This window comes from Mastigoproctus giganteus, chromosome 13, assembly GCF_048544385.1.
Source record: "Mastigoproctus giganteus isolate SK-2022 chromosome 13, ASM4854438v1, whole genome shotgun sequence".
Taxonomy (NCBI): Eukaryota; Metazoa; Arthropoda; class Arachnida; order Uropygi; family Thelyphonidae; genus Mastigoproctus; species Mastigoproctus giganteus.
The window spans coordinates 87,168,936-87,193,456 of record NC_143587.1 but is presented as its reverse complement, the minus strand read 5'-3'; the positions used below and the strand labels follow the sequence as shown (position 1 = coordinate 87,193,456).

The 24,521-nt window shown below is 35.8% G+C and overlaps 1 protein-coding gene across 1 annotated transcript in view; it reads left to right on the top strand.

Annotated features, from left to right (window-relative positions):
• LOC150076245 (ataxin-7-like) overlaps window positions 1-23,617 on the top strand; it is a 227,347-nt gene extending 203,730 nt beyond the window's left edge. Inside the window, exons 11-13 of the mRNA XM_090387296.1 lie at window positions 1,626-1,678; window positions 10,670-10,850; window positions 23,177-23,617. Of these exons, the coding sequence (XP_090243422.1) occupies window positions 1,626-1,637 (12 nt within the window). The 3' untranslated portion in view covers window positions 1,638-1,678; window positions 10,670-10,850; window positions 23,177-23,617. The remainder of the gene's footprint in view (window positions 1-1,625; window positions 1,679-10,669; window positions 10,851-23,176) is intronic.
• Window positions 23,618-24,521: the final 904 nt, after the last annotated feature.

The window sequence follows — 24,521 nt, the reverse complement described above, 5'->3', positions numbered from 1 at the left end:
GGGTTTCTTTCATCTTAAATCCTTCTTCAGCATGTATTTTGTGATGGCATATATTGAAATAGTTTGAGAAAATAACACTATTGTCCTTCCACTGACAAAGCTTGAGCTTACACTCACTTAAGAAATTACTACATTAATCCATAACTGGTTACCTATTGCCTGGAGCCCAAATAGTCTGAAACTGGTCATGACAGTGTCTTTGAGCTTTTAATGAATAACAGATTTGCCTTCTTAATGATGTTATTAAGAATTTTCTGTTACTGGGGGGAAAAAAGGAAAATGCACTCAGTTCAGTCGGTTCTGAGGCAGAATATAATAAAGTTATGAACTTGTTTTTACATTTGTTTATACAAAGGATCAAATAATCAAATAAAATTATATTGAAAATTTTATTGTCATTTCCTTATGATGTGGAACTTTTCGGTATCCCCTCATATTTATTGGTGAGCACATTTCACTACAGTGGACATTAAACTGTAGGCACTTCTGGCTAAATTTTCATAAGCATTTACTTAAGTAAACTTCTTAGTCTTTTATACTTTCACCATTGAAAGGACCAATAGAGTGGGTATCATAATGTATGATGCATATTTCCTAATTCCATTCAAATTGTGTATTTTGCTGAATAGTTCCTTTGATTGCCTTATTTACGGATAATCATATATATATATATTTTATTTGTATTTAATGTTTTTCTATTGTCTGAGGGGATTGTTGTTCCACTAGTGATGGAGCTTGGCCTTGCTCTCATTTTGGAAACAACTGTTTATATACAAGTTAACATAAAGTTACTAATATTATTTTTAATTGAATAACATCATTAAGAAGGCAAATCTGTTATTCATTAAAAGCTCAAAGACACTGTCATGACCAGTTTCAGACTATTTGGGCTCCAGGCAATAGGTAACCAGTTATGGATTAATGTAGTAATTTCTTAAGTGAGTGTAAGCTCAAGCTTTGTCAGTGGAAGGACAATAGTGTTATTTTCTCAAACTATTTCAATATATGCACTGAAATTATAATCCACTTCTTCAATAAAATCCCAATATTTATAAATTTTGGTAGATATGATTTACATATGCATGAAGATTTTGAGAAAAAGAACTGAGATAAGTGTATATGATGTATCACCAAACAAACATCAAGAAATCTTTCTTGTTGACCACAAAACACCTGTGTAATGTGCATTTAGTATGTATTACACAAAAAAAAAAAAAAAAAAAAAACGTAATAAAAAAAAAAAAAAAACACGTGATAATAACTCCATTAATTGGGAATTACTATTTCTGTATTAGTGTAAAGCAGTGGTCAACCATGTTTTTAGAGGGCGAGTTGCTTTTATTTTTAATAGGACTAATTGTGAACATCTGGTTAAGTATTCATTGTTTAAATCAAATTGAAAAATAAAAGATCTGCCTTAATTGCTATTCAACCAATGAATTGCAGTCAGTGGTTTCCCATATCCTGCTATAAAACAGACTAATAAATTTTGAAATTTTTTATACTACCATTACAGTTTAATAAATATAATTTGTTTTGTATTATTTTATTTATTATTTTTTGACTCCTTTTAACTGCTTTTTTCTTTTTTCACAAACTGAACATATTGGCACATCTTTTTGCAGGAAAATCCCTGAATATTCTGTAGCTGGGATTCAAACTTGTGCTTCCATAATATGTAAGTTTCACACACCATCTATTTGAGATTAATTTATATAGATTAGATATAGCAAATTCTTGAAATTTTTATGAAATTATGAATTATTTGTTTTATTTTAAAATTACAGGTTTTATTTTAAATAAAAAATTCTTTTGGCATTTTATATTTGTAACAGTTTTTCATTTACTGCCAAATTTGATGTGCAATTTAATAATGAGACCTGTATTTTTCTCTCTTTTATTTTGAATCCCAGTTAGAGAATTTAAGATAACTCATTATTCTTACCTTATGCTATAGCCACTTCATGTTCTGAGTTGACTGTATTTACAGGAATGTTGTTTACTTTCTTTTAATACCAATGTTACAGTACTAATCATGCATTTCTCCTTTTTTATTGTTAAACTTGTCATCATACATTACATACTGACTGTTCCATGTATTGTATTAGTATCACAATGGTCAAAGAATTTAAGGAAGAACTTATTCTCTATCTGCCAGAAAAAACAATAATAATAATAAAAACCTTCCTCAATCACTTATTGTTACCAATATCAGAAAGTTCCCATTTGGTTCCACCTTAATTATTGTTAAGCTTTCTACCTCAGCCACCTTGGAAGATAATTTATTCATTGCCTGAATCTAAACATTGCCTGAATCTAAACTTCATAGGATCCAGTCTTCTATCATTCCCTAAGTTTCTATATTTGTGTCTCCTGGTTCTTGCATATCTCCTTCATTCCTTCTGTTCTGATTCTGTTTAGGGCTTTATATACCTCAGATTCAGCCCCCCACCCCATCACCACTTCACCCTCTTCCCAAAGATGTTTGGTTGCCAAGATTTACAGACCACATTTCATTTGGACAACATTTAATGAACCTTTCCTTCTTTGAAATCCTTTGTTTGTCCATTTATGACACACAAAGGGTTTTAAAGAAGCTATACACTGATGCACCTAAAGATCCTTCCTGTAATCCTAGCTCTTTCTAGTTTTTACTGTAACATATCATGTAGAGCTGTATATCGAAAGCATTACTCAGATGCATTCCTAACATCTCAGTAACATTTGATGTCTCACCATATCTTGTATAGAAGAATGATTCCTCTATATTTGAAATGATCTAATACTGTGTATCATACTAAGACACTTGTGTCTTCCTTGCCACCTGTTTTACACTACATGAAAAAATTCGTGTTCATTTATGATTACCCTTGTGTCAGCTAGCCTCTGATCTACCTAAGTATTCTTCCTGTAATCCCAGCTCTGTACAGTTTTTACAATAAAATAACATGTGGAACTGTGTATCAAAAGCTTGTAATTTCAAGTTGTTTTTTTTGCATTCAACTGTTTTATGACTTTGCCATTGTAATTAATCAGGTGAGACTCTGCCCCCTCATGAATCCGTGCTGTAAATCTTCTGAGGATTCCATTAAGTTCTTAACTGGTATAGAGTGTTTATGTCGAATAGTAGACTTTCAACTTCGGTTATTTTTTCTGCCAAGTTTAAAATCAAAAGACAGTCACCATTGAATTGCTAAACACTAAAATTGTAAAACAGTCTAGGATAGCAAAATGACGTTCTTGAGAAGGGTTCTTGGTATTTTTGCTTCAATTTGATACTTCTACCAACCAACTTATTGTTTAAAACTGCTGAGTAGAAACATCAGATCCAAGGAAATAAGCTGTCTTTGCAGTAGGATTTGGCTATTTTTGGTTGGAAGTGTACTAATGTTGTAATAGAGTTTTGCAAATGAGTTACTGTCCATAATAATCCATAGTTATGGGATAGAGCATCATTTTCAGAAGGACTGGCCTCTGGAGAAGTGGAAACTGATCCTTTAGAGTGATGAATCTCAACAGGAGCTGTTTTCATCTGATGGAGGAATCATGGGTGCACTTCTGGGAAAGATTTTGAAATAGGCCGTGCTGTGTCCACTGTGAAGCATGGTCTTTGACAAACTTATAGTTTGAGCAGCTTCCTTTTTTGTGATGTAGTAGTATGTAGTAGTAGTGGCATGCGATGCAAGTGTATGAGCTTATGCAGCATCAGCCAAAAAAAAAAAAAAAAAAAATCACACCATTCCCTCCAAATGCCTGTCCAGTTCCTCCTTAAATTTATTCAACCTGTCAACTTCCTCAATGACAGATGGAAGTTTGTTTCATCAATTAACCACCCGCTGGCTAAAGGCAAATTTCCGCACATCTATTCTACATCTGTCCTTTCTTAATTTGAATTTATGCTCCCTTAGGTTCATAATCTGAACAAGTGGAAGGATCCCATCAGAATTCAGCGTGCTCAACCCATTCAAATTTTTGTGGTGGTGCTGTGCAGAAGGGGTGATGTTATAGCATCTTCAGTATTGCCATTCTTCCAATGCTGCTGGAAGAATGGTAGTTTTTAAATTAATGTAATGTTGATGGAACAGCATAGATCCCAATAGAACCAATATGGAAAGATGTGGAAAGGTCTTTTTTATCAAGACTGATACCTGCTGAGTTAAAAACTGTTTTATAGGCCAAAAGAGGCTCTGCACCATATTAAAATCTGACCTGTAAACTGGAATTGTTTCTCTTGGTATTTGAATATTCTGGAAACATAACATACTTAGGATTTGGGTTGAGATGTGCTGGATCCACTTGATTCGGTTTAATTTGCAAATTTACATTTTCAAGTCTTACGCTAGGATTATAAATAATATGTGATGAATTGGTTAAATAATGAAGTACATAGAGCAATAGACAACAAAAATGTTATTGAAACTAGACAACTTTTATAATGTTATTAGAGTCTGGCCTTATATGTCTTCTCTGAAAGCATCATGAGTTTGCAAACTTGTCACTCATTTGGAGCAGTCTGGATATGAATCCCAGTTAAGACTAGAGGTATCTGATTACAGGAACCCACATGAAGAGTATGAATCCTACATGCATATGTTATTCCTAGAAGAAACAATTTTATTTAATATACAGAAAGTTTAATTATTATTATTTTTTTTTGTGGTGTGTTTTTAAGCCTCCAAATTAATGCAGTTGCATATATCTTGGTAGATATATTGTGAGAACTGAGATAATTTGGTTGATTGTATAAGATCACAATGCATTATAAGAAATGTTGGAAGTGCCTGATATTCTGTGCTAAACACAGTGAAATTTGTCGTGTAGAGAATGTCTGCAGTTAACTCTGTGATAGTGACCTTTAGTTCTTTGATTGAATATGGAATTTTCAAATGCTTACTCTTTAAGATATTCTTTCATGGAAAAAAATTAGGAGAGGTAAGGTCTGGTGACCCCAGCTTTCAATCCTTTAGAGATCATGTGACCTTCGAACAGATTTCACTGTCTGCAATTCTGCCACGTGTAGTTAATACCATCTTGTTGGAAATACCCTTCTCATTAGTCCATGTCATCCACTGATTTATGAACACATCAGACATTTCCAGATATCACTGGTTTTTTACTCTTTCTGCATATAAGATAGAACTGATGATCCAACAAATTTTAAACCCAGTGGCTCACATCTGGTGAGTATGGGCTTGGCAAACCCAGGGTCCTAAGATGGATATCATCATTCTTCTCTTTTTTTTTTTTTTTTTTTTTTTTGTGATTTCTTTCTACTCTCTCTCTCTCTCTCTCTCTCTCTCTCTCTCTCTCTCTCTCTCTCTCTCTCGCATAAGTCTCAGGCTTCCTTGTACCTTATGGCTAATAATAATACAATACAATTTATTTTTATCAAGGGAATTTGTTTACAATGAATGAACTTGTTAAGAAAAGTAAATTTCTTGACAAGTTTTAATTCTTCATTTACAACAGTTTTTGCATACAAATTTGTTATCTAACAGAAAAGATAATGAAATCACAACACATAGAACATTCCGCACGGCAAACTGAGGTAGCAATTTATCTGCATAGCAATTCTAATCTACTGTATCGTTGAGTATCAAAAATTTTCTTATTAAGAATTTTAATTTGGAGTTAGAATAAACTTCTCCTGAGCCTGAAATCTACACTTGCCAACAAGTTGTTTATTATATTCATTGTATGCCTATCTCCAAATCTATTTAGTACCCTAGAGTGAGGCAAAACAATTGCTTTTGTGTTCCTTAAATTATGTGAGACATTTCTTTGCAGATTCGACTATTCAAAAATAGTAGTAGTGGCATGTGATGCAAGAAAGCAAGTGTATGAGCTTATGCAGCATTAGCCAAAAAAAAAAATCACACCATTCCCTCCAGATGCCTGTCCAGTTCCTCCTTAAATTTATTCAACCTATCAACTTCCACAACGACAGATGGCAGTTTGTTCCAGCAATTAACCACCCACTGGCTAAAGGCAATTTTCCGCACATCTATTCTGCATCTGTCCTTTGTTAATTTGAATTTATGCCCCCTTAGGTTCGTAATCTGAACAAGTGGAAGGATCCCATCAGAATTCAGCGTGCTCAATCCATTCAAAGCCTTATACACCTCAATCAGATCACCGCTGAGGTGCCTAGTCTCCAGCCACTGCAATTTGCAGAACTTAAGTATCTCTTGGTAAGAGGATCCCTTCATTCCCCTCACCAATCTTATTGCCCTTCTCTGTACATGCTCAAGCAAATCTACATCCTTCCTAAAATGAGGCCTCCACACCTGTACACTGTACTCAAGGCGTGGTCTGACCATTGCCTTATACAGAGAGACAATAACCTCCTTTTCCCTGCTAGCAAAATTCCTATATATCATTGACAAAACCCCATGACCTGCCCTGGAACCTGTCTGCATTGCTCAGAAAACTTCATATCTGACTGCACGATTACTCCCAGTTCTTTTTCATTTTCTACCACCTTAAGTGTAGTACCACACAGTTGGTACGTTTCTCTGGGGTTACTTCTACCCATATGTAGTACTTTGCATTTGTCAAGGTTAAACTTCAGTTGCCACTTCTCAGCCCATCTGCCCAAATTATCAATGTCATCAACCTTTGCCCCTGGCAGACATATCCTGGTCCTGTTCCACCTATCCTTTTTACAAAGTATGTTCCCTGCTTCCCTGGCAATAGAGTCACCAACAACTACTAGTTCCTGTGGGACCAGCGCATTCTGCCTTGGGGGTTGTCGCTGTGTCGCGTGATGACCAAGTGCAAGCTCTGGTGTTGATGTTGGCAGCTGAGAGCTTGATGGGGCCCCTCAATTTAGATCCTTCGAGGGCATCAACCTTGTCCTTCAAGCTCTCATATAGGCCCATAACAACGCTGAGTTATCGCCTGATTTCTGTACACTCCTTACATCGTGCACACACCAAGATATCCCCCATGGCAATATCATGTTCTGTTCCAGAGAGTTCGGCAAACATTTCACAAGCTGCACATTTTTTTAGGCTGTGATGCATTGGAGAATTGCCCCCCTCAGTTCTCCCCCGTGTCACAGCACTCCTACCACTTCGTGCCCGTTGCTTTGCTGCTGTAGTCTGGGGCATGATATTTTAAATTAATAAGATCAATAAATTTAATTAATTGTCAATACTACGCTATCTAATAGAAACAGTGATGCGTATTACGCTATATAATTATACGTTAGAGCTACCTAGTTAACACAATTAAAAATTTTAATTCCCTACCACTCTATACAAAAACAGTGGCTGCAAGATTCGAACGAAATAACGGTTTTACGTATATTAAGTAGTAATCTACAATAACTCTTTATCTAAATTAAAAATAAAAATAACCAGCATAATTATAACTATAAGACTACGTATAAAGTACAATATAAAATAAGAATTAGGTAAATAAAAAGTCAAACACTTATCTCTTTTTCGGAGCCTGTAATTGACAGCTGTAATTTTTAAAGAGAGTCAGTGCCCTCTCCTTAAATAGTGTTAAGATTTTTCAAGATTAAATTTAAATTCAGTTTTTGAACTGGATAAAGTATTTTATATTTCAATAAAAATTGCCTTCTCTTATTCAGGTCATTCCAAAAGTTTGTCCCCGTTAAGTCTCAAAACCTTGTTAATTAAGTTGTATATTACCCTTATTTCAGTTATATTTGCTCGTGCCCATACATTTACTAAATAATTGAGTTGGGAGTCCACTAATGCATAATATAAGGTAACTTTTGTTCCAAGATTTAACTTATTCTTAATGTAGTAAAAAAAGTACACATAAAATCTCATTTTTTTATACAAATTTGTTATATGCATTGCATATAACAAATTTGACCAAATTAGACTGTAGTCAATCCATAACCCAAGGTAACAATGATTTGAAACTTCTTCCACAGTTTAGACATTTGCAATTCTGGAAATTCTGATCATGTAGGCTGTCCAGCTGAGCCTTAAATTTATTTAGGCTATCAACTTCCACAACAAGGGATGGAAGTCTGTTCCACCAACCAACTACCCGCTGGCTAAAGGCAAATTTCCGCCCATCTGCCCTACATCTATCTTTCCTCAATTTGAATTTATGCCCTCTCAGGTGATTATTCTGAGCAAGAGGCAGTATCCCATCAGCATTGAGCATGCTGAAACCATTCAAGGCTTTGTACACCTCTATCAGATCACCTCGCCAATGCCTAGTCTCCAGACACTGTAATTTGCAAAACTTAAGCCTTTCTTCGTAAGAGCAACCCTTCATTCCGTTCACTAACCTTGTTGCCTTTCTCTGTACTCGTTCCAGCAGCTCTACATCCTTCTTGAAATGAGGCCTCCAAACCTGTATACAGTACTCAAGGTGTGGCCTGACCATTGCCTTATACAAGGGAATAATCACCTCCCTATCCCTGCTAGAAAAATTTCTGTATATCATTGATAAGACACCATGGGCTACTCTTGCAGCCCGTCTGCACTGCTCACAGAACTTCATATCTGCCTGCACAATTACCCCCAGGTCCTTTTCATTCTCTACCACTGTCAGTGTAGTACCACAGAGTTTATACGTTGCTCTGGGGTTGCTGTTTCCTATATGTAGTATTTTACATTTGTCGATGTTAAACTTCATTTGCCACCTCTCAGCCCATCTGCTCAACCTTTCCAGATCCTGTTGCAGCAGCATAGCGTCAGTAGCGTCCTTAACAACCCTGCCAACGTTTGTATAGTCTGCAAACTTGGACATTACATTTGATATACCATCATCAATATTATTTATAAATACAGAAAACAACAATGGACCCAACACTGAACCCTGAGGGACTCCACTGATAACATTAGTCCATGATGAGCAGTGTCCATTAATTACCAATCTCTGTGTTCTGCCACTCAACCATCCCTTTATCCATAGCAACAATTTGCCACCAATGCCACACTGCTCCAATTTGTGCAGCAGTCTTCCATGTGCAATAGTATCAAAAGCCTTTCTAAGATCCAAATATATAATATCAAAGTTATTCCCTGCATCCAATTCTTTTGTGACTACATCATAGTATCCAATCAAATTGGTCAGGCAAGACCTTCCCTTAACAGAACCATGCTGTGTCTGAGCTATAACTGAATTCTTGTGGATAGATCCCATCCACCCCAGGTGCCTTTCTTGAATTTATCTTCAACAATTTCCCCTCCACTTTACTCTCAATTATTACAAGATCATCTAGCTCACTGCCAGTGTTTACTCCATCTATGGCATTCCCCTTCCTGAATAACTCCTCATGTGTGAATGTCGATGCAAAATATTCATTTAGTTTGTTAGCTACCTGAGCAGGATCATCAACAGTTGAACCATCTATATCAAGTGGACCAATCTAATTCATCCCCTTCCTTCTAGAGTTTACATAAGTAAAGAACTCCTTGCTGTTTTTCTTTGCATCCCTTGCCAAAGATTTCTTGTAATATGCCTTCGCCTGCCTAACCTCCTTTGTAACTTGGTTACAGATCAACTTATATCTATCATAGGCTTCTGTGTCACATGTTAATTTATATGTATCCCATGCATTTTTCTTCTCTGCCATATGTCTCATTAGTTCATCTGACATCCATTTAGGCCTGAACCTTGAACAATATTTCTTAGTTGGTATGTAGAGCCTAGTAGCTTCCAAGATAATTTCTTTGAATGCTTCCCATTTTGAGTTTGCTGTTGGTAACATCATCAGTTGGTCCCACTGTATAGAATTTAAATACTGTCTCAGACCATCGTAGTCACCTTTACGAAAGCAATAACTCTTCCCTTTACCCCTGATGGTAGTTACCTCCTTGAGTAAATCCCACTTCAGCACACTGTGATCACTGCCACCTAGTGGTTCCTGTGTCTGCAGATTCTTGCTAACAACATGCTAAGAGTTGATTGATTCTTCCCTTTATATCATATTTCAGTAATTTTTGTTGCAATATTGGGATATCAATTAAGTCATATTCTTTGGTCAAATCTATAAATAAAATCATTATGAAATTATTGTTGTTTAAATAAGTTAAAAGAGTCTACTAAATTCACTAATAATGTCTGTGTGCTCTTGCCCTTCTGATATGAGAATAGAGAGTTGTTTAACAGAGAGTTAATTAATAATAATAACAACTTCATATAGCATACCACATGCTGATTTTTGAGCGCTGTAACAATAGATTGTATATCTTGAAATATTGTCTGTGTTCCTTAGTGTGACAGCTGGCTGTACACATACATACATTGTGTACAGCCGGCTGTTGCTAAATGTCTAGTCTAGGCATCATCCAAATTATATATTCTGAAATTGTAATGAGTTCAGGAACTAAAAACATCCTGTACAATGAGGTGACTGGTGGAAAAGTGCTACTTTTATGTCAAATGAAATCTATGATGCTAGAAATAAAGATTGTCATGTAATTTTAATGTACTTGTATCAAAAGAGACACATGGAAAGAATTCATATATTCTCCATAGTTTAACTTTTAGTTATTATTGTGAAGATCATCGTGCTGTATTTAAGTTGTCATACTTTGAGCTTGTATGTTAGAAAATAATGGGAAATTCTTTCTGCTCATTATTCTTAGTTATTAAAATAATAATTAATAATGTTTTTCTTTTATAAGAAAACACCAGATACTTTAATAAATGATTTCTTTTCCAATCCAAGGAAAGTGGTAGTTCAGCCTCATCTCTACTATTTAATGGTCTTGGACCTTCCCCACCTTCAGCAGGAGTACACTCAGGAGTAGGATTAATCAACTATGCTCTGGGAACAAGTCCACCATCAGGAACTTCGAGCCCAGGTTCAGATATCTCTCCCCCAAGTAGCACTGGTAGTGGACCAAAAGGTAATTTTCTGTACTTCTTAAAAGTGCTGTTGACATAAGCTACAGTACTTAATGTATAATGGGCCAAAAATTTCACTAGGGTTGCAGCAACCTGCAACACTAATAAAATTTTGGGCCCTTTTTTTTGCAGAGTATATAGAGATTCCTTTAATTAAAGCACTTAATTTAACCTTTCAGTTCTCTATTGGTATCGATTTTAGTGTTCTTTTTGGTGCTTCATTTACTAGACTGAATGTTTGGGTTTCAGTGATTCACTGCTACCATCTTAAAGAGCCCAATTTACTCCCCCCCCCCTTCATACAAGTAAATCTCCTTATACAACTTCCTTAGTTCTCTTTGCCGGGGATTTCCCATACTTACCTTTTGCTTGTATTACCCCACAAGCAGTTTTGTTCCAAATGTTCTTTTATTTGTTATACAAAATACTGTGTGCATTTTAGTTTTATTAATTCAGCCTTGCATCGTTCTTGTCTCGTAGCATCTTTCTTTTGTGGTGCTTCATTCACTGGAATGGATGTTAATGGCTTACAAGATAAGTCCCTTAAATATTTCCTATTATGCATTATGTCCCACAGCATGTCGAGGGTTTAGTGTCAAACAACGTTAACTACAAAATTGCTTTAGATAACTTTTCCTTTATACAAATAACAATTCATATCATGTCATACTGCTGTATCATCAATATGTATTGATGTGGTCACAAAGGAACTGGATGCAGGGAATAACTTTGATATCATATATTTGAATCTTAGACAGGCTTTTGATACTGTTGCACATGTAAGACTGCTGTACAAATTGGAGCAGTGTGGCATTGGAGGCAAATTGCTGCTATGGATAAAGGGATGGTTAAGTGGGAGAAGACAGAGAGTGGTAATCAATGGACACTGCTCTTTGTGGACTAATGTTATTAGTGGAGTCCCTCAGGGTTCAGTGTTGGGTCCATTGTTGTTTTCTGTATTTATAAATGATATTGATGATGGTATATCAGGCTTAATGTCCAGGTTTGTAGACAATACAAAGGTTGGCAGGGTTGTTGACACTAATGCTGCAGCAGGATCTAGAAAAGTTGAGCAGATGAGCTGAGAGGTGGCAAATGAAGTTTAACATTGACAAATGTAAAGTACTACATATGGGAAGCAGTAACCCCAGAGTAACGTATCAACTCTGTGGTACTACCCTGACAGCGATAGAGAATGAAAAGGACCTGGGGGTAATTGTGCAGGCAGATATGAAGTTTTCTGAGCACTGCAGACAGTCTGCAAGAGTAGCTCATGGTGTCTTGTCAATGATACACAGGAATTTTTCTAGCAGAAATAAGGAGGTGATTATCCCCTTGTATAAGGCAATGGTCAGGCCACACCTTGAGTACTATATACAGGTCTGGAGGCCTCATTTTAAGAAGGAAGTAGAGCTGTTGGAATGAGTACAGAGAAGGGCAACAAGGTTAGTGAATGGAACGAAGGGTTGCTCTTATGAAGAAAGGCTCAAGTTTTGCAGATTACAGTGTTTGGTGACTAGGTGCCTGCGAGGTGATCATTGAGGTGTATAAAGTCTTAGGGGCTTACATCTGGTGAGTATGGGTTTGGCATACCCAGGGTCCTGAGCTGGATATCATCATTCTTCTCTTTCTTGGTGATTCTCTCTCTCTCTCTCTCTCTCTCTCTCTCTCTCTCTCTCTCTCTCTCTCTCTCTCTCTCTCTCTCTCTCTCTCTCTCTCTCTCTCTCTCTCTCTCTCTCTCTCTGGGTAACTCAAATTTTTTTTGGCTGGTGCAGCATAATTCCTTGCACCATATGTCTAATAATAATAATGGTTTAAGCATGCTCGATGCTGATGGGATTCTTTCTCTTGCTCAGAATAATCACCTGAGAGGGCATAAATTCAAATTGAGGAAAGACAGTTGTAGGATAGATATGTGGAAGTTTGCATTTAGCCAGTGGGTAGTTGATTGGTGGAACAGACTTCCATCTTTTGTTGTGGAAGTTGATAGCCTAAATAAATTTAAGACTGAGCTGGACAGGTATTTGGAACAAAGGGAGGGGTGGAATGGGAGCAGGTTTTTTTTTTTTTTTTGGCTGATGCTGCATAAACTTGCCTTCTTGCATCGTATGCCTCTACTAATGCTAATCTCTCTAGTACTTTACATTAATTTAGGCTGTAAATACATTTGCAGTAAACCAAGAAAATGTTAAATGATGTTTTCTTGGTTAATTACAAAATGATTTTGTAGTTAATGTTGTTTGGCACTAAACCCTTGAAATACAGCTTTCTCTTGAGTTGTATAGAGCCCTGTGAAATACTTTAAACTGCTATAGTCTTCTCTCTCTTTAAATCGAAGCCCTCACTCTTATCTTTTGACCACCACTAGTTATATGGACATTATCTATTTTATAACAGTGTGGTTGCCACCTACTTTTGATTCCTGCACTGTCATATCCTTGATACCGTCCAGATCATCCTTGGAGAGAACTAGGTCTGATTGTATGATTATATTGTATTGATCATATTGTATGAGAACTGGTTGATTGTATGATTTTTTGGGACTTGGTCAAGTTGATTAGCCAGATGATTGACTAGATTTTTAAATAAGCTTGGTGATTGTTAGGATAATCGTCTAGTTCGGTGTTTCTCAAACTGGGGTGCACGGATCCCCAGGGGTCCATAGACCAGATCCAGAGGATCTGCGAAATGTTCAGACGGTATTAAGTAATGTGTTTATTTTCTTAAAATTATACTGATAGTTGTTGTTGTTGTTATTTGGTTTTTACCGTGGATATGCAGTGGTCATTCCCTGACCTTTCCGCATCCTCTGTATTTAGTGGTCACGGGTTTGAACCCCGGTCTAATCAAGAAGCGTGTGCTATGCACTGTTGCTCCTGCCCACCTGACTACAGAGGTGCCTATACTGATGAATTACGATGAATTTCATTATAGAACATTACTTATTTTCAATACAATTAGTGTATACAGTAAACCCCGGCTATTCGTGGTCGCTGATTTAATATAAAATGAAACCTAAAAAAATGTGAATTTTAAAGCACCATGAACATTTTCCACCATAAAAAAACATGGGTGTGGATAATTATCTTTCCCAGTCAAAACAGTGCTCAGTGGGTGGGGGAAGAGGGGTGACAAAATCGCGAGCGTGGATGTTTCTTGCTAATCCTTGTTCAGTATGTGTTATGCACTTGCCATGGAAGGTTTTGTCGTTTGCTTTTAATTGATATGCTTACAAAAGTGATAAATCTCCCATTTTGCAGTGTAAAACAGACTTTTTCGAGCGTGTTAACAGAAGAAAGTGACTTTATTGTGGACAAGTTCTTTCTAGCCCATACAAAAATATGGCTACGAATAACAAGGGAAATGTGAAAATATCAAAGAAGGTGATGACATTAGCGAAATTAAAATTGAGTTATTAGACAAAATTTCTAATGGTGCAAGTGTCTCCTCAGTGGCAAAACATTATAAAATCATCGAGTCAATGGTACGACCAGTCAAAAAATCGGAAGAAAAAAATCTGCCATAGTGTCCGTGAAAACGTGCTAATTGCTTCGAAAATTTGCTCTGTAACTCGTGATGTTAAATTAGAAAAAATGGAAAAAGCTTTAAATCTGTGGATAGAAGACCAAACTCATAATAAAATTCCATTAAGTTCACTCATCATTCGTGAAAAGGCAAAACTCCTTTATCAACACTTTAGCGAAACTGGTGATAGCACTGGCGGGATAAGTTTTTTAGCTAAAGGCACTGGTTTGAAAGATTTGTTTGAAATTTCTAATAAATATTACATTTAATATTAAATTGTTTCTTATTTTCATTTCGATGCCATATGCTTGCATTTCACTATGTACTGTCTATGTACATAGTCATATTATGAAGGTACATATAATACATACATAGACAAAATTTTAGACTAGTTTTTCTTATATATTTCATACTTTGGGATGGAACCGCTTTATTACTATGGGAGCCATAACTCAGTATTCGCGGAATTTCTCAGGAACGTAACCCCCGCGAATAGCGAGGGTTTACTGTATAGTATATATTTCAATACGATTAGTGAGTATATTAGTATAATTGTATACATATTTCAAATTATTTGTTCTATGTATAGAAAATTGATGATAAATAAAGTTATTATTATATATCTGTATAAAAATAAGAATAAAGTTGAGTTGTTTCACACATAATACTTTGAATTTTCTTTTCAGAAAACCAAGTGTTCGTACATATATACACACATACACAAACATATGCATATATAGGGGTCTGTAAATCTCAGTAGTTTGGGAACTGCTGATCTAGTTGATTCAGAAATTTAATCCCATTTGGTTTATTGCCAGCCCACAATTTTCAATCAGTAAGGGGCAAATTGAAGTCACCCATAATGTGGTAATCGTTTGCTTGCCCAGCCAATTCTGGGAATGATCTTGGTTAACTTTAGCAACTTTTGATAACACACACACACACACACACACACACACACACGCACACACACACACAATAATGAAATTCTCCAATTCCTTATTTCAGGGTGGCACCATGTCTGTTATCCCTACAATATGTTAGATGAGCTAACCAGAATGTCAAATTCATTCAATTTTTATAACACTTCTGGAGTTATAAACAAAATGCTCTGTTATCTTCACGGTTTTCTAATAGAAAAAGGAAAATAGCAGGGAGTTATCTAATCCTGATGGATATGGGGGCCAATATCCATCCGGATTAGACTGATATATCTGAACTACTCAGTGAACTGAATGTGGGATAGCATGGTAGAGGATCTGAATTCAGTATCTTCTCAGCAGAATATGCAGTTGAACTAGCCTTAGAAAATATCTGTTCTGACTGCTCATTAAAAAAGTCATAAATAGTAACTCAAATAGGAATATCAGCTGTTACTGATGTAGGAGATGCAGAATTTGAATATTATATGTGCACTGTATATACATAAATTTTAAACTGTGTCACATCTACACTTGTCATGATGGATGACAATGTAGATGACATTTGGCATCTTTATCATTTAGAAATCTTATCAAATAAAGATTTCTTGCAATGAACAACACATTTTGATTGGTACAACATTAAAATGGAAAGATAAAATCAATTAAGACCACCAACTAAAATAAATAAAAGCACTAAAAATAGAATGTTCCAAGTAGCTTTCAAGGCAGAGTATCTCTTTATCAACAGTGGATGGGGGTGGCAGCCAACAGTTTGAGAGAGAGAGAGAGATTAGTGATTTTTACTTTCACTAATATATCAGCTGTTTGCAGTCAGTTTTTATGCCTAAATTTCAAAATAATTCTTAAAATTTCACATCACAGTTTCTACATTTGCAGATTTTTGTGCTTATCCATAATACATATATATCTTACTACAATTTAGGTAAGTAGTTATGACACTGATATGTTGGATTACCTGCAGAATATTTGCATGTGCTCATAGATGACAATAATGTTGGGGAGGGTTAACAAGTTCAACTTTGTCTATACACCTTGCACCTCTCTCTTTCAGTTACAGAAAGACAAGTGTAGTGCGAGTACAGTTGTCTGTTACTGAAAGACATTTGTAGTGTGAGTACATTACAGGTTATCTGCATATTGTTTTTCTTCTGTGTTTTGCTTAGCATTATATTGGAAAATGTTAAACAGAAGTAAAGGAAGTGCCTGAATCACCCTGACAATTTCTTGTGTGTGTGTGGGTGGACAGTTTACAACAAAGGAACAACAGAAGAAAATCTACAGTATTACTAATTATGCATATTCTTTGTACTTTGACTACAAGATTAGTGATCAGGACAAAACTTGAGCTCAACATATGTACTGTGTTACCTGCACCACAAATTCAAGGATATGGCTGCTGGAAATTAAAATTATGCTTTTTCTGTTTTGTGTTGTGGCAACAACTGTGTAACCACATTGATGTTTGCTATTTCTGCATGACAGAAATATCAGGAATGTCCAGAAAAAACAAGCACAGCATCAAAAATCCTAACATCTGCAATAAGGCCTTTTCCCCATTATAACCTGCTGGGGTGCCTCCGTAGCCAGGTGGGAAGGAGCAGCAGTGCGTAGCACACGCTTCTTGATTAGACTGGGATTCGAACCTGTCACCACCAAATACGGAGGATGCCGAAAGGTCAGGGAATGACCACCGCATATCCCGGAGCAATATGGCCTTAGTTGCTAATGCTCCTAAAAATCAAAATAACAAATAACCTGCTGATCCCCTAAAATCATGAGATAAAGGAAGCAGTGATGAATATAATGAGGATTTTTGTGTTGCAGACTTTGCTGGACAGTTCACTTTAACAGATTTGCACTACCAACCAGAAAATTATAACAGGCTGCACTTATTTCATAATTTAAACTTATCTAAAGAGTAAGCAGAGGTCCTTGGTTCTAGGTTACACTGTGGAGTTATTCAAAGAAGGAACTAAAATTAACATTAATCAAAAATGTCATAAAGTGTTTTCAAAATATTTCATTATGGATGGTATGTGTTTCTGTAAAGGTATTAGTGGTCTTCAAAATGAACTGTGCATTGAATACAGTCTTAATGAATGATGTATATCTATTTAATGCCTCAAAATTAATTGTAAAAGTGGTTTTGCGGCATAGTGGAAATGCATTCCCATCAGTTCCTCCACTTCATGCTGCTGCCCTGAAAAAGAAACATGAAAGTATGTCCAAGATTCTGAATGCAATAAAGTACCACAACCGCTTGGAACGTGTGGTAATTCGATTACTCGCTGGTCTACAGGGTGGTTTCTCAAAATACTATTGTTTTCTGTGTTTGTGGGACAGTTATGCAACAGAAAAACATATTCTACATCAGTGGGAAAGGAGAGATGAATTTTTTACATCTGGGTAATGTGAAATATGTTCCACCAGTTGAACTAAAAAAGGTTCTTCTTCTGCCTTTACATATGAAAGCTTCGATTAATGAAGTTCTGTTAAGGCTCTGGCTAAGGAAAGAAGTGGATTCTGCTACCCAAGGAAAGCGTTTCTCAATTTAAAAAAAATGCAAAACTGAAAGAAGGAATTTTCATTGGGCCTCAAATAAAAGAAACTCCACAAAGACAATGTATTTGAAACACAGTTACAGGATACTTTGCTAGCAACTTGGCAATTTCTTGGAAGAAGGAAAGAAAATAATTATGAATCTCTGGTGTCAATTTTACTGCAGTATTATTAAGATATCTTTGAAAATTTATTTTCTTCATTCCTGTCTCAGTTTTATTCCCTCAAAATTTGGGAGATATAAGTGATGAGCAATGCTTTCATTATGGCATATCTACAATGTAAAAGAAGTACTAAGGTCACTGGAATACTGCCATGATGGGAGATTACTGCTGGGTTTCTTAAGGGGAAAAGCAAAATGAACTATATGTAAAACTAAGTGGCAGACATTTCTAAGGAAATAGAATGTATGTAGTACATTATACGTTAGATTAAAGTATTTTAAAATCAATGACTCATTTTTTTAAGATTAGCATGTGTATTATTGTATTGATATTTGAAATAAGTTACTAAAATTACAGTATATGAGGGGCGGTCAATAAATATTTACCCTCACCTAGAAATATTTGAGTTAGGGATTTGAAACTTGGCTGGCAATTTCATCCTTCTATAGATGGCTGATTTCTAGAGCTACACTTTTTCCCCACTTATGGATATAAGTTCTTTCAAACCTCTTGAATAGAACTCCTCACTTTGAGCAGAAAACTAGGCTTCCACTTCATTAATTATCTCTCATCATTCTGAAATCTGTGACCCAGTAATGGTTTAATTCATTTTAGGGGAGAGGAAGAAATCTGAAGGTGAGAAGTCAGTAGAATAAGGTGAGTGTGCAGATTTTTGAATCCACACCTGATTGCAAAGTTCACTGTGTGAGCAATCTTGTGGACAGGAGCATTATCAGCTAGAAGGCAGACCCCATTGGATAGCTTTCCATGTCGCTTCAACTTGCTCACTTCTCAACTTTCCCAGGAAGTTTCTTTAGTGATGCTGTTGCCTTTTGCAAGGTAATCTGAAGGATAATATCTTTAGAGTCTGAGAAGACATGACCTTGGTAGGCAATTGAACCTTGCCTTTTTTAGGGTTGGTGAAGATGAATGTTTCCATAGTTTTCCTGCCTGTTTTGTTTCTGTGTCATAGTGATGTATCCACCATTAATCCATCACAATTTGTTCAAAAAAATCAACATTCTCTCTCTACAAAGCTCTGAAAATTGTACAGAACCTATCGGGCTGCCACCGTAGACATGTGCAGAAACTCATGCATTATGATGCAAACAGGTCCATGACTAATTTTCACTTCATTTGTTATAAAATTTATAGTCACATGTTTGTCTTCAAGGATTAGTTGTTCAAGTTTAGTGACAGGGTCTGTGGCTGAGATGGGTTTCCTTCTTGTAAGTCATCATGCACATTGCTTTGCCTACACCTTAACTGTCTTTTCCAATATTTCACAGTCTCATATGATGGAAAACCCTCCTTATATACAGCTTTAGTCTCCTCATGTATTTATTTTTCTTCTTTGCTTTGCAATTGAAGAAATTTTATAACAGATCAGGCTTAACCTTCTTCATACTTCTGGCTCTCACTGTATTCATGGCTCTAGTTCAGTAACCAACAGATCTAGAAAAACAATAAATATAACTAACTTATGAGACTTAGTATTATATATACACATAATATCAAATCCTTAAGCCAAATATTTCTAGGTGAGGATAAATACTTATTGACTGCCCCTTCTATCTCTGAAGGGAGATATAATAGAAACATAATTTTGATGTTTTTGGAATCATCGGGTCAATTTCATTTAGAAGCTGTAACTTCTGTTCCAGAGGTACTTTTTTTTTTTTTTTTTTCCAGTGTAATTAGGATGCAATACATTAATTTAGTGACAGTAACAGCATTATTTACAGGAGCATGGAAAACATTTTGTGGTGCACACCTCTAGTATTAGGAACTAGTTGGTTCTGATAGAGCTGCCATAATTTTTCCTATTGTTTTTAGATGTAGTCTGCAGTTCTGTGTGCTTAGTGTTGGAGTTGCCTGGAGTAGTGGATGGGGTATTTACCAGTAATATGAATCCCATATGAGTGGTGTTGAAATGTATGCGATGACCATTTTTACTAAATAAGGTATTTATCCTCAGTGATGACAGGTAGGTGCTATATCCATATGGAATTAGCCAGGGTGATTGTTCCAGTCTTTCAGTTTGCTCAACCGAAAAACCAATCCCTGTAGAATTCTGCTGTAGGGAATAGTTTTTTGGTTGTTGAAGCTGACGATTGATGCCCATACCTCTGCAGCACAGAGAAGTAGAGGATAGATTGTTTGGGGATCCTTGATATACAGTAGGTGTTGCTTGACCATTCATTGGCAACAAGTGACTCCAGAAGTAAGCACTGAACCAAATCTTGGGATCTAAAATTACTCCCAAGTGTTTGAGTGGGTTGTGACAGCTGACATCATAACACCATTGAATTTTGGACTATTACTGTTTGGGTTGACCTGAGGGGAGAAGAGCATAAGATTTGTTTTTTGAGAGGAAGGTGAATCATTAACAAACCATGCTGTTGGGGGTAAGGAGATTTGTACTAGACCAATGACATTTGTGGAGACTTGGACTGTAACACAGTTGTGGTGGCTTTATGGTAAATGTTATGAGTAATCTGGATAAGAAATCACATGAAATTTGATCATGTCATTAAAACACATTATATCATTTGCATTGTGATATATATTGAGACGCAAATGACAGCTATAAATAATAACTAATTTAACAAATAATTTTGTTAAAGCAGCTTTCTTAGAAGAGTGGCCACGGGTACCGACTTATATCACCCTGTTATCAAGAAACTATGCTAGGAACTAGGTTGCAAGTGGTTTCATTATTGTAGACTGGTTTTAGTATAAAATATCTGTGATGGCTTAGCAGTTTTTTGTTAAGGTAAGCAGCATGACTTACTCCATAATTTTTTAAGCAATATTGAAGTTTGAAATGGGCCTATTAATAGTCCTCAGAAGTGGCTAGCACATCACAGTGCCCGGGAAAAAGGGATGAAGGGGGGAGGGAAGGGGTAAGAACTAGTTAGGATCTGGTGGCGGAAGATGGCATTTGAAGCAAAGTTTAAAGGGCACTAGCGACCATGTTGTGGAATTGTGGACTCCTTAACAGGTTGTGTGCAGATCCTTTTATGGTTAATATTAGGACCTATAGTAAAAATATGGAGCACCTTAAGCTACAAGCAAAGGTGGAAAATGTGTAAATAGACACCTCAACATTAGTACAGAAGTTAGCTTACAGCACTGCTCATACCAGTTATCCTTAGCAAGGGAAAACTTTGCAGTGCTTCCTCATGTTTTATGATAAGATACTCTAATCTCCATCTGTCTCACCAGCATAGTATACCCCACAATCCAAGCACCTTATCACATTCACGCTGAGTTGAACATTTTTATGAAATTTATTCATTCTGATTTTCATAAATGATATCAATGAAAGGAGAAAGGACATGTCAAAATTTATAGCCGATGTAAAGATTGGGAAAGCCGTTAATGATTAGTACCAAGCAGCACTACTTCAGGACAACATGAACAGACTTCAGGAATGGTCAGAAAAGTGGCACCTACGTTGTAATTCAGCAAAATTTGAGGTACTGGCACAGACAGATATGAAGTTTTCTCAGCACTGTAAACAGGTGGCCAAGAAAATCTGTGATGTCCTATCAATGATATTATCAAACAATATCCTGTAGAGATAGAGAGGTGATGATCACGTTGTATAAGGCAATTTTAAGACTACGTTTTGAATACTGTGTCCCGGTATGGAGACCTCATCTGAAAAAAAAAAAAAAAAAACAGAGCTTCTTGAAAAGAGTCCAAAGACGGATGAATTGCATGGTCAGATTGGCAAAAGGGCTACCATACAAGGTAAGACCGATTACATTTACTACAGAGCTTAACAATTAGGCATCTTAGATAGGACCTGATTGAAGTTTACAAGGCCCTGAGAGGGGTTAGTAAAATAAATGAAGGTTAAATTTTTGCTGTTATAAAGAATTCCAGAACTATGGGCCATAAATTGATACAGGGGAAGAGGTTTAGGCTAGATTCTAGAGTTTTGTTTTAGCTAATTTATATTCCAGAAAGTTTTCTTTACGCTTTTGTTGATTATGGAAACAAATTGCCTCCACAGGTAGTTGAGACTGACAATTTGAAGAAATTTCTGAGGGGGGAAATACATAATTTGTATTTTTGTCTTTCTATATTTTATTTTTTATTATTATTATTTTTTGGCTGGTGCAGCAAAATCCTCTGACTTCCTTGCACTATATGGTAAATACTTAATGCTAGTCTATTGCAACGTGCACATTTTCCAATTGGTGAATAAACACTTGAAGATATCCTCTATCACTTAGAAGTGGTTTCAAATTTGTATCATGTACCCTATTCATGCAATAATCTTTTAGTTTTCTAAAAGAGGTTTGTGGACACCTTGTATATTTGGTTGCAACATGATATCAACATTACTTTCATAACTTTTTTAGTGATGGTGCTGTCACATACTACTTTCACTCAGCAGTGAGAAATGATGGTCATTTAAGTAGCAGCATATGAAGTTTGTTTGTGTATGCAGATTTTTCTTTGGAATACTGGTTGAAATTTTCCTAAGAATTACATTGATTGTGTGCTAATTTTTTAAGCGAAATTTATTGCTGTTTTGCAGCAGAGCTGCAAAAGAGTAATTTAAAAATGAAGGGAAAAAATTCAGAAATTTAAAAATGGAGAGGTTTTGATCAGTTAAAGGGGGAAGGGAATGCATCTCTATTACATTAAGAGAATTCTTTGTGAAGAAAAATTATGAATACGAGCTAAAACTAGTAAGTGATTTTATTATCCATAATGAAAGTGAAATGGCAAAAATGAAATGTTCTAAACAAAGCCATTTATATTCATTTTTACTAAAATTTAATTGTGTTTACTAAAAAGTTGTTAATTATTAAAAGTTAATTAATTGAAACACATGTATATTGATGATGATAATAATAATAATAAAAAACTGAGTAAGCAGTGAGTTACAGTGAATTATTGAAACTGGCTACAATGACCTCTGCAAAGCAGACACCTCCCTGTAATGGACACATTTTTCTGACCCAGTGATGTGTGTTCTCCCCTTTAGAGAGGTTTCATTGTATTAGTTTATTTAATATTTATGTATCAGCTTTATGTATAATCTATGGTAGAATTCACTTTGTATAAATATATACTGTACATTATTGATTTATTTAAACTTTTTTTTTTTTTAAGGGAAAAGCCAAGTTTCTTCTACATTTCCCAAGAAATCTAGTTCAACAAGAGCATTGCAGATTGCTTTAACCTCTTCTTTAAGCCTACCCCCGCTATCTCCAGGTGGTTCCAACACTTGTCAACAGATATTTCCTGACCAGATGCTAAGTTCTGCAAATATTGGTCCCCCTCAAACTATTGGGAAGCATAAAGCTTCTTCTGTCTCTACTATACCTCCTGCCCTAAGCCTTACTACATCTGCACTGCCAGTGTCTTCAAAGCTCCCTCTTTTATCCACCTCATCAGCGATACCTTCCCAGCAGCATTACTTATTTCCAAAGAATAACTCAAGAAGAAGAGAAGGTTCTCCATCACTTCCTACCTAAGTGCATTCTTACCTGTTTATCTGGCTGTGTACACCATGCCTTGTAACTTGCCACATGGTAATTAGTTTGTATATTGGTTAAGTGCTTCTTGGAAAAAGTACAGGATTGAGATACATCTGCATTCATAATCATTCAAAAATAAATGCATTCTTTGTCTTTTCCCATAGTTGATGATATACATTGTATGCGTGTATACTCACATGATCCAGAAAAAATTACATTCATGTTACAATGTTTACTTCATTGCTCATGCATCAGTTCATTCATTAAAGGATTCGTATGAATATGTAAGTTAAAGTTTGAAAAATAATGAATTTCTTTTAAGCCTCTTCTGAAAACTTTTATGTACCTTGCTTTATACAGTCAGTTCCAGAACAACTTTATCTCAAGGTGTTCATTTTCAGAACTTCTTTTCCAAAAAACTAATGCCAGTCATTTTGGTTTCTTCAAAACACACACACACACACACACACACACACACACACACACACACACACACACACACACACACACACACACACACACAGAGACAGAGACAGAGAGTACATATGCAATAAAATTGATATAATTATTCTGACTCCTTACTAGACTGTGATGGATTTTTCTTCACATTAATCCTCCTCACATTTCACATCAAACCGAAACACTGTTATCCTATCTTTTAAATGTCTGTAAACTGTCAGTTTGCCAGTTTGATATGCCTATCCTAACCTATGAATGATATACAGATGAATATCAACAAATTATCTTGAGCTTGGACATTTAAGTTCAGTTCTTGTTTGATTATCGCCTGTTGATTTAGGCTATTTTACATCTTGTCAAATTGAAAAGAGAGAGAGAGAAAACATCTTGAAAATAAAGAAATTCTGATTTTCATATTTCTAGTGCATAAAATTGTATTAACTGCACAAGTTCAGGTCCTGTTTAATCCCTGTTTAGACATTTTCTAAATGGTAGAAAAGCAACCTGATTTTTTTAAA